This window comes from Chlamydomonas reinhardtii, chromosome 7 (genome assembly GCF_000002595.2).
Source record: "Chlamydomonas reinhardtii strain CC-503 cw92 mt+ chromosome 7, whole genome shotgun sequence".
NCBI lineage: Eukaryota > Viridiplantae > Chlorophyta > Chlorophyceae > Chlamydomonadales > Chlamydomonadaceae > Chlamydomonas > Chlamydomonas reinhardtii.
The window spans coordinates 3,647,041-3,657,755 of NC_057010.1; the positions used below are offsets into that span (position 1 = coordinate 3,647,041).

Genomic DNA, 10,715 nt, shown 5'->3' on the forward strand with positions numbered 1-10,715 from the left:
TTGGCATGTATGCAATAGGATGATTTTGTTACACGCACTGCCAACACGCTGTGCTGTGCGCCAAATCCTGTGCCGAAACACGCGCACACATCATTTCCTCGTTGTCAATTACCCCCCTGTCCGGCTCAATTGCGCTTCTCCACCTGCCCGCCCTTGGCCTCCACACCTTTCGTCCCCCTCCCCACCAGTCAACGTACTCCAAAACAACCCGCCGAACGCCGCCTCAACACTCCCAACCATTACGCTGCATCCTGCATGCCCGTGCGTGCGCGCGCCATGCCGTTGTGCGCCCGCTACCGCGCCGCGATGAGGGTCTTGGAACACAGCTTGGCCAGCAGCCCACTCAGCTGCAGGCGCGAGTTGACGCCCTCCGACACGCGCATGTGGCAGAAGCCAATCTCCTGCGGCGGGCAGCGGCGCGTCAGTGGCGGGTCCGCGTGCACGGCAGCCATCCAACCGCAAGGCACAGCGGCGCTGGACGCACGCGGCCGTCAACGTGAAACTACGGTACCGTACACACCACGGTGCCTTATCAGGCCACAGGCAGCTCAGCACTCCCGATCCCAGCGCACGCCGTGCAACCGGTGTGGCCCTAAACCCGCCGCCGCCGCCGCCTCACCCTGAGGTACTCCAGCTTGAGGAACTCGGGGATGTCGGCGTTGCGCACCACTCGGAACACGGTGGTGATGATGTCCATGGGGCTGTAGCCCATGTCCTGCAGCTCCTGCGCGGCCACATGGGGGTCTATGTGTTTGTGTGTGCGTGTGTGTTTATGTTTTTGTGTGTCTTACGTGATTGAGAACAACGACAGGCGGAAAGGGACGGGGGTGTGGGAAGGGAGGCAGGGAGCAGCAGGGACGAGGCGAGCCAGCAAGCCACCGCCGCCGCCCCTGCCCTTGCCAAACCAGCACCTGCATCGCCAGCCACCAGGTGCACGTTCACACGCTCACACAGCCACACCCATACACCCCCCCACCCACGCACCCGCACACACACGTACACGCACCTTCATGCCCGCGTACGCCGCATCCAGGTCTCCCGCCTTGCACTTGGCGATGATGCCCATGACCAGCTTGGGGTGCGGCTGGTCGCACACCTTGAACACGTTCTCCTGACTGATGAAGCCAAAGCCGCTGTGCGTTGCCTGCGCGTGGCCGGTGGCCACAGCGGCGGGTGGGGGCAGGGAGAGGAGGGGCAGGAAGCGGGGAGGGTGGGACGGAAGGGCAGGTTGGGAGGGGAGGGCAGGGTGGGAGGGGAGGGCAGGGAGCGGGGGCAGGAGAGGCTGGCAGGGCAAGTGGAGGGAAGTGGTAGTTGGCGACCTGGCGTGGTTGGGCGGAGCGCAGAAGCTGGCGTAGAGGACTGCCCCAGAAAGAGGCCCCGTCAAGCCCAGCCGGCCCCCACCGGTGCTGGACAGCTTCCTGCGCCTAGGCCCCCACTGCCCCTGTCTGTTCATACGGCAGTCCCCAGCCCCCGACCCCCCGACCCCCCCCCCCGCGCACCTGCATGTTGTTGAGCGCCTGGCGCATGTCGCCGTCCGCCGTGAAGATGACCGCCTCCATACCCGCGTCGTTGTACGTCACCTGGGGGCGGGCCGGGGCGGGGCGGGGTGGGCAGGGCGGAAGGCGGGTCGGCGCGTGGGGACGGCGGGAGGTGTGCGCGTGCTGGCACGCTTCGGCGTCGCAACTCTCGCAAGGTGCCGGCTCCTCCCGCGCCTTCATTTCTGCACATTGTTTTGCGCCCCAAGACTGCCTCGTCAGCAACTATCCCCCCGCCCCATACCTGCCCTGCCCGCGCCCCCAGGCGCGCAACCCTTCTGCTCACCCCCTCCTTCTCCGCCCCCTCCTCCGCCTCACCCCCTCCTTCTCCGCCCCATCCACCGTCTCACCCCCTCCTTCTCCGCCCCCTCCTCCGTCTCACCCCCTCCTTCTCCGCCCCATCCACTGTCTCACCCCCTCCTTCTCCGCCCCCTCCTCCGTCTCACCCCCTCCTTCTCCGCCACTAGCCGCATGCGCGCCAGGATGTCCTCGTCCGGGATGCGCGTGTAGCGCACGATGGCGCAGCGCGACTGGATGGGCTCGATAATCTTGGAGCTCATGTTGCAGGCCAGTGCGAAGCGCGTGGTGCCGCTGTAGATCTCCATGGTGCGGCGGAGCGCCTGCTGCGCGCCCGCGGTCATGCTGCGAGGGAGCAGGAAGAGGAGGGCGGGCGGCCCGGGGCGGGGCAGGCCGGGGCGGGTATGGTGGATGCATGGCGGACACGTGCTGGATGCGGAGGAGGATCAGGCGAGAACGGGGACGGGGTGGGGCTGTGTGGGTACCAGGTGCGGGACACGTCAACATCACCCCCGCCCGCCCCACCTGTCCGCCTCGTCCAGGATGACAATCTTGTGGCGGCCCGGCGGCAGCGTCACCTTCTTCTGCGCAAACATCTTGATCTTGTTGCGCACCACGTCGATGCCGCTGCGGGGGCATTGCGGCCGGCCGTGTGGCGTGTGAGGTAAGGCAGGTGCCAAGCGAGGCCGCACGCGAGGGGAGCAGCCCGAGCGGCGGGCAGCACGGCCATGATTTGTGACCCCACCCCGGCTGTGAACGCGGCCCCCTGCTGCTGCAGCACAGCATCCTTCACCCGGGGCTATGGTCCTCCATTCCCCAGCCATTCGCAGCCATACACATGCGGCATGCGGCATGCGCCAGCTATTGATTCCATCAAGCATGGAAGAGCACATGCACATACATGCGCGCACAGTAATCAACCGCGACTTGCCGGTCGTCTGAGGCGTTGAGCTCGAGCACGGCCTCTTTGTAGTTGGGCCCAAGCAGCTGGTGGGCCAGGCACAGGATGCTGGTGGTCTTGCCCGTGCCCGGAGGGCCCTGCAGGCGGTGACAAGGAGTGAGGAGGCGCAGGAGGCGGGTCACTTGAGGCGTGGTTAGCTGCAAGGTATTGGTGGATGCGTGGATGTTGAGAGGCGGGACCTCGCCGCTCTCAGGTCGTATGCCAGCGCGGACACGGCTTGCTCACTGCCCAAGCCACCGCTGTCCACACACAAGCAATCCAAAGGCCAGGGTGTCCCATAGCCCGTATCCATGAGGCATAGAAGGTGTCACGTGCTACCAGGCGGCTCCAACACGCCCGCGACAGGGCTGAAGGAGGGGGGACGACACGCACCGAGAGGATGACGTTGGGCATGTTGCCCTCTTCAGCGATTACTTGTAACCGTGCCACAGCCTCCGTATTTCCCACAATTTCATTGATGAATTGCGGACGGTACTTCTCCAGCTGCAGCAGGGCAAGCAGGAGTGTGTTTGGGGTCGATGCGCTTCCGGCGCCAAATTGCTGGGCAGTGAACTTTCGCTCACCCAAGGCAGCTCATATCCACCCTTTGTTGCCGTCTCTTCCGGAGGCTTGGGATCCAGGTCCATCGGCTGGGCCATCGTTGCAGAGAAGGGTTCCCGCGCTGCTATCTGACACTTAGCTCCTGAGGCTCTTCTGGCCCTCTAGCGCTCAACTAGCAAGATTATTGTGAATGGCGTTTGTCGTTGTTTAAAACGAGCATGAACGCGCTTCAATCGTTGAATAGGTTTGCTAACAAAAAACGCTGCGGAACTGCTACAAGGCCAGACGCAGGATGTGGTGATGTGGTGCAGATACATTAATCCTTGGTGTTTAAAATCAAGAAAGAGACTGGCCCTGCATGAATGGGAGGCACGGCACCGCACGGCACCAAGTCGGCAGCCTGCGGCAGCAGTGAGCCCTCCGCAGGACTTTGTGATGCGAGAGTACAGCCCCAAACTGGAGTGTGTGTATATCAAACAGCACACGGGGACGTCCATCCGCCGATGCCGTACAGGACGGTCCAGGACAGTCGGACAAGCAAATACAGCTTGCCCAAACTGAACTCCAAGTCCCCTGCGTGAAGCAATTAGGCGGTTGAGCCCGCCGCTGAGCCGTTCAGGCAGTAGGACACGCAGCCAGCCTAAAGTGGGACATAGTGAGGTCCTGTGAGACCCAGGACTCCAACTGACTATCGCACCCCAGCTGCTCCCCGTATAGTGCGTTGCCAGGCTTATGTACGCATACCGTGTGCACAGTACAGGTGCTTCTACCAAGCTACCAACGCGTAGCCGTGCGCGTAGCTACCTAATGCTGCGGCGTGCACCCACAAACCGCCGCCCATGAAACTTTTCTGCGTTCTGCGTCTGAAGGCCCCTCAGCGTTGCTGTCATACATATTGGGGATGGGCCCCCTCGCCCTAGCCACCTTACCCCGATAATCAGGCCAGGGGAGGGGGGTATGCAACTCGGCCTGGATCCAGCCCAGGCTGCATGGGACCCGGCCAAAGGTGTTCGGACCCCCCAGCGCCTGCTCCTGAGAATTCATTATTGTAGCCTGGACATATGGTTAGTCATTTGAACCGACAGGCGCCCAGAAACGAGTGCTTCGAGTGAGTCGGCCATTGTGTGCGCGCTGGAAACACGGGAAACGAAATTCCGGACGCTTGTGATCACCTCAGCGGGCCTCCAGCTACCTGTTTAATAAAAGAAAGCGAAGGGCACCATCGCTGTAGGTTCTGGCGGACGTGGCGTGGGCATGATGGCGCGCGTGGAGGAGCTGTTCGCCACCCACAAGGAGGAGCTCATAGGTGCCATCAACAGGCTCGAGGCAGACCAGCAGCAGCTGAACGCAAGCGTGCAGCGGCTCCAGGCAGGCCTGCAGCAGCTGAACACACGCGTGCAGCTGCTCGAAGCAGGTCAGCAGCAAATGGCGGCGCAGGTGGCAGCCAACAGCCACAACGCCTACGCGCGGATGTGCAATAGCCGGGCGGGGGCCACGGAGCCGCTGCAGCCCCTCGTGCGGGAGAAGCCGCCCTCGCAGGCCTCGGACCCGGCAGTGGGCAGCCGCCCGCCAGAGGGGGACTTCCCGGCGACCCGGGACGACGTGCTGGACCTCACACGTGATGCATTCAAGATGCTGGCGGCCTTCTACGGCCAGGAGTTCGGGAACAGCAACGCGACCCTGGCTGTTCGCCGCCGCAGCTTTGGTGACTTCATTGGTGTGACTGGCCTGTGAAGTGTGGGCAGTCGTGGGGAGTCGCTAGGGCACCTTAGGTACCGGGGTATTTGTGCGGCTTCAGTGGTTGGCAGGCGCAGTTTTGCAGGAGAGTCCACCCTAGTCCAGTGAGTAGAAGATATGTAGGGCGTATGCCGCGTACCGTAATGCTTCCTAACCTCTCAGCTGTGGAGGGGTATCAGTCTTCCGGCCTGATTCTCGGAGTGGGCACTGACATCACCTGCATTCACTAGCAAGCACTTCGCATCACAGACCTTGGAAGCAAATTGGGGCGCATATGTCCCTGTGTTTGACTTACTGCTGGCCATGGCTCGAGTAAGGCATGCCGTAAGGTGTAAAGTGATAAGTTTGTGCAGGCGCACCCCTGATTGTGTATGTGTTGTACTGTGAGTTGTTTACACCGCCTGACACCGCACAGCAACCGGTGCCATCAATGACATCGATCTAGCTGCTCCCCGTATAGTGCGTTGCCAGGCTTGTGTACGCATGCCGTGTGGACAGTACAGATGCTTCTACCAAGCTACCAACGCGTAGGAATGCTGCGGCGTGCACCCCCTGCCCATGAAACTTTCCTGCGTTACCCTGAAGGTCCCTCAGCGTTACTATCATACATATTCGTCTCATCGCTGATTATATGTAGCGCTACGAGCACGTTGGGGATATGGCTGCAGCATGCCCGCCAACCGCTGGCGAGGGCCACGCGACACTGAAACAGCTGCTTCATCATATATCTGAGATGCACGAGCTCTCGAATGCTGACCCATCAGAGCTGCGTGGCGAGCTGCTGGGCCTCCTGGCCGGAGTGCAATTGCGAGCGGACAGAAGTTTGTGTCTGGCGCTCCTGTCAGCTTATCAGAGCATGGGGCGCCGTATCAGTGAGGGCGAGATGTCTGAAGAGCACACTTGCTGGCTGGAACTTGGAGACTTCATCCTGACGTCCTCCAAGCGCGAAAACATTCCCAACCTGCTCCTGGCCCTGGTTCAAACCGACACATTCAACATTTTCTCAAGGGTGTGTGCAAGCATCGCACCAACGCTCGAAGCCACTGGCCAGGGGCGCAGCAGCCCTGTCGGAGCGGGCGATGATGAGGGCGGGCAGCGCGCTGGCGGCAGCGTGCAGGCTGGCTGTCCGCCTGTCAGCGCGTGCCTTCAGATACTAAGGCACATGCTTCGCATGTTGGACTTGTATGACCCTGCGGTGCCACTGCCGGAGCTGCTGTCGGCGCTGCGGCGCAGCCAGCTACTAGAGGCGCTGACGGCGGCGGTGATGCGCCTGGCGACCGCGCTGCCGGTACCCACCTCCACCGGCAGCAGCTCGGGCCAGCCTGAGTCCCAGAGGAAATGGGAGTGTCTGACGATGGTCGTGGAGCTCTTGTGCGCAGCTATGCAGGCCCTTGCTCTGCGAGCCTGCCCGTACGACTTCTTCGGGGCCCTGACGCCGCAGCCGCACGAGCACCAGGGCGTGCCGCCGGGGGCGGTCGCGACGGCGGCGGAGCTGCGCCTGCTGATGCGCGGCCGGAACGTGCAGGTCTTTGCTGTTTGGGCGCTCTGCTGCCTGAACCTGGGGGCGGCTGCGGCGGACGCAGCACTAACGGGCGCACACGCGGCGGGACCAGCGGGCGAGGACATGCCAGCTCGGATGGCGGCGATACGGCGTGCGCTGCCTGCGACCTGGGTGCGACCGATGTGGCCGGACACGCCGCCTACGCAAAGCATATCTTGTGCAGCGGAGCTCCTGGCGTTGGTGCTGCAAGTCACCGCTGAAGGGCACGCGCACCTCCCGATCTCCCAACCTCCAACCGGGCACCGCACTGCTGCCGGAGAAGCAGGAGCGCGCGAGCCACAGCAGCCGCTGCCGGAGCAGCAGCAGGCCGCACAGCTGCGGCCGCCGTCTCCACACGTGTGCCCGCTGCTGTGCCGGCGGCCTGCTGCGGTGTACGACTTGTTGGCAGCCACTGCCCTCCCCGGCCTCTCCCTGGAGGTGGCGGCAGGGGAGGCTGCGGCGGCGGCGGCGGCAGCGGAGGCGGTGGCGGCGGCGGCGGCGGTGGGGCCAAGGCGCCAGGCGGGTGGCCGGCAGGCACCGCCGGCCGCTGCCGGAGCCGATGAGACCACTGGCTGCGTTCCGGCAGATGCCGTGACGTGTCTGCTGCGGTGCCGGCTGCTGATGCACATGCGGCCGGCGCAGGCGGCGGCGCGGCTGCCGGGCCTGTGGCGCGGCGTGGTGGTGCCGCAGCTGCGTGTGTGTCACCTGTATCCAGGGCAGGCGGGAAAGGTGACAGCGTACATCGGCGAGCTGCTGAGGCTGCGGCTGCCGCCCGTGTGTGGGACAGGCTTGGGAGGTCCTGGGGCCGCTCGGGTTGACGTGCTGCAGCCGGAGGCGGAGCCCTGCTACAGCCTGCGCTGTGCGGTGGACGGGGGGCTGCTGCCGGCGCTGGAGTGCGCGCTGCGGCGGCCGCAGGCGGCGCCCAGCGTGGTGCAGATGCTGGGGACCATCAACCATGTGCTGCGCTACTCGGGCGCATGGCCGGCGATGGTGATAACCGCGCCGCCGCTGCAGGTGGCGGCGCTGGTGATGACGCTGGCGGCGGCTGCGCGGCACCTGCTGGAGGCAAGCGGCGGCGCTGGCGGCACAGGCGGCGCTGGCGGCACGAGCGGCGCTGGCGGCGCAGGCGGCGCTGGCGGCGCAGGCGGCGCTGGCGGCAAGCGGCGGCACCTGGCAAGCGGCGGCGCTGGCGGCACAGGCGGCGCTGGCGGCGCAGGCGGCGCTGGCGGCGCTGGCGGCACAAGCGGCGGTGGCGGCTCAAGCGGCGCTGGCGGCGCGGCGCCTGAGCTGTACTTGGTGGGCGCGGGGCGGGTGGGCGGCGTGTACCCGGCCGCGGGTGGCGCGCACATCGAGCTGAGTCGCTACTTGGCAGCAATGCTTGAGCAGCTGCTGGACCTGTGGCGAGCCATAGACAACGACGAACTGGAGCAGCTTGAGCGGGATGAGGGCTGCGCGGCAGCGCCCGCATGCAGCGGCTACCTGAGGCTGAACAATGCGTTGGAGCCGGCGGCGGCGGGCTTCGCTCCGCTGCAGATGGGCTGGGTGACGCGACTGGCAGTGTGGGCCAAGCATGCGCGTCGCCCGGTCAGCTGCAACGCCGGCGGCGGCGTTGACTTCGGCATCGGCACCGGAACGGGCATGGGCATAGGCAGGAGCAGCGGCGTTTTCCATGAAGAGCAGGATAGGTGGCTTGTAAGCCTGGCGGTGCAGCAGTGGCTGCCGGCGCTGCTGGACGCGGCGGTAGAGCGGCTTGACGCCGGCCCGCTGGCGAGCGGCGCAGATCACCAGCTGGTGCTGCTGGTGACGCGGCTGGCGCGCGACGTGCTGTCGAGCTATCTGCTTGATGAACACCCGCAACACCTTTACCAGGACTTGTACCAGAATCAGACCGACGCCGGGGACGAGGATAAAGAAGAGGAAGAGGAAGAGGCGGCGGCTTCACCTAGGGCGCACGCGTTGCGGCTGCAATCGCGGCGCACGTATGTCAGAGAGCTGCTGGAGGGACCGCTGAGCCTGCTCGTCCATCACCTAGCTGCGCGACCGGAGCTGTGGGCGGACAGCGGCAGCCGCAGCGGCACCAGTGCTGCTGGCGCCGAGAGTGCTAGGGGCGACGGCGACAGCGGCGGCAGCAGCGCCCGCGCCTTCGCGGAGTGTTGTGTGCTCGACGCCCTGGAGGGGTATTGGTCCTGTACGCCCACCGAGTGCTACTACCTCACGTCCACATGGCGGCTGCTGGCGGCTTGCAACCTGGTGCGGGAGGGCAAGGCGCTCGGGCCACGCACTGGCAGGCGGGGCGCCAGCGGCCGGCCGAGGGCGGGCGGGGGAAACACCTTCTCGCAAGCGGACGCCACGGCTATCGCGGCTGAGGCGGGCGGCCTGCCGCTGCTGGCGCTGCCTGTGAGGCAGCTGGCGGTGAAGCACGGGCGTGAGCAGCTGGTGGCGCTGATAGATGCGGTGGAGGGGGCGCTCCGGGACCCGTCAGTGGCGCCGGGCAAAGGTCTCATACTGCTGCCGCAGGCCTACGAGAGCGTTGTGGAGAGGCTGTGTGACCCCACGGCCGGCGAGTACTTCCCCTGGGTGATGTCACCGGTGGCTGTGGAGCAGGAGCTGGCCAGCCTGCTGCAGGCGGCGGGGGCGGCGGAAGCGGCGGGGGCGGCGGGGGATGGAGGTGGAGGCTGCAGCGTTGGCGGCGGCCCGAGTGGCAGCGGCGTGGGCGTGGCCGGCGGCAGCGGGCTGGCTGCTGCATTTTGCGGCAACCCGCGCTGCCGGCAGCTTGACGGGCCCAGCGCGATAGTTGCCGCCGGCCGCGGCAAGCTGTGCGCGCGGTGCCGCGGGGTGCGCTACTGCGGCGGCCTCTGCCAGCTGGAGCACTGGCGCGCGGGGCACTCCACTTCGTGCTTGGGCGCGGCAGGCGGAGGCGGGGGCGGAGGCGGGGGCATGGCTGCCGCGCCGAAGGGGTCTGAGGTGTCCATAACCCACTGGCAGGCTGTGGCAGGGCAGATTGCACTCTGAAGATGTTGGAGCGCCATATACTGAAGGATACGGGCTGCCGCTTGGGCGTGGTGGCGTTGTTCAAGGTGTGCTCACGTGCGCATCAGATGGTGCATGTGGGTATTGCTTGTAACGCTACAGGATGTTGTAAAATTAGCCAGGATCAGGGCAAGGAGCGATTGCGTTGTGGTGGCGAGTAGTCATGTGTGTGCGTGTCCTTACCTGCCCGCCAGCGGCTGCGGATGCCCTCACGTGGTGCGTGCATGTACAGGGCAGCTAGGCAAGGAAGTGGCGGGGTTTGCTTAGTACGGTAATGTGGTGGTGCAGTTGGGCAGGGTACGGAGCAGGTTGGCGTAGTCCCGTGGGGAAGCAAGTAGTTGATATAGCTGAGCTTGTAATGTGATGATGGTGGGGTTGGGGTTGCATGCTCTTATGGTGTTCGGACAAGGACAATGCGGTGCAGCAGTGCGCGCAGGTTGTATGCATCGCCTGGCTTGTGCGTATGCATGTGGCAGCGCTCGTCAGTTCGGGCCTTGAAGGCTCTGATGTCCGTAGGAGTAAGCGGGCGCTTGTGCGACCATGTCTTGAATTGCAATCAGTCATCAACGCATTTTGTGATTGCATGTTGCCGGATTGTGCATGTGTGACGGTGACTTGAATTTAAAGCGGGAAGCGCACTGGTAGTGTTACGCAGGGCAGGTGCTGGTGCTATGCGATGATGGGGGGGCAGGACAGCAGGCCAGGTACTTGGTCGTGCCGTCCTGGCGGCTTGATTGACGGGTGGTGCCCGCCAAGGCCACAAGCGGCATTCGTACGTGTTTGTAGAACAGACCGCGAGGTATTGTACTGGCATTCATCGTAAGGTCGGTTGCCGCGCTCTTCGACTGCCCGTTGCGCAAGCCGCGAAGTGCGCGAGTGGGAGCTGTGAGACCCGCTTGGCGGAGACCCCAACGCGTTGGTGAGGCGCATACAGTGGCAGTTGGACACATGTGGGTCACTTGGCTGCCACACACTCGGATGTGACTGGTGAGTTGTTGCTGGCACGTGTGGAGGCGCGCAGAGCTGCAGCTGCCGTGCGCTTGGATGGCTTGTGCAGTTTCAGGGCCGTCGTACG

The 10,715-nt window shown here is 64.9% G+C and overlaps 3 protein-coding genes across 3 annotated transcripts; 2 read left to right on the top strand and 1 right to left on the bottom strand.

Annotated features, from left to right (window-relative positions):
• Nucleotides 1–16: 16 nt before the first annotated feature.
• On the bottom strand, nucleotides 17–3,648 carry CHLRE_07g337150v5 (uncharacterized protein). The gene is made up of 9 exons (XM_001700034.2): nucleotides 3,357–3,648; nucleotides 3,166–3,276; nucleotides 2,764–2,870; nucleotides 2,358–2,459; nucleotides 1,982–2,177; nucleotides 1,500–1,580; nucleotides 1,007–1,144; nucleotides 620–724; nucleotides 17–401 (listed from the first exon to the last, which is right to left on the bottom strand). Exons 1-9 carry the CDS (start codon nucleotides 3,429–3,431, stop codon nucleotides 294–296), a joined length of 1,023 nt encoding a protein of 340 aa, XP_001700086.1. The 5' UTR covers nucleotides 3,432–3,648; the 3' UTR covers nucleotides 17–293.
• A 753-nt stretch (nucleotides 3,649–4,401) lies between these two features.
• Nucleotides 4,402–5,417, top strand: CHLRE_07g337200v5 (uncharacterized protein). The gene has a single exon (XM_001700080.3). It carries the CDS (start codon nucleotides 4,588–4,590, stop codon nucleotides 5,065–5,067), a length of 480 nt encoding a protein of 159 aa, XP_001700132.1. The 5' UTR covers nucleotides 4,402–4,587; the 3' UTR covers nucleotides 5,068–5,417.
• Nucleotides 5,418–5,701: 284 nt separating this feature from the next.
• CHLRE_07g337250v5 (uncharacterized protein) lies at nucleotides 5,702–10,713 on the top strand. Its single transcript, XM_043064285.1, has one exon. It carries the CDS (start codon nucleotides 5,954–5,956, stop codon nucleotides 9,620–9,622), a length of 3,669 nt encoding a protein of 1,222 aa, XP_042922853.1. The 5' UTR covers nucleotides 5,702–5,953; the 3' UTR covers nucleotides 9,623–10,713.
• The last annotated feature ends 2 nt before the right edge of the window (nucleotides 10,714–10,715 follow it).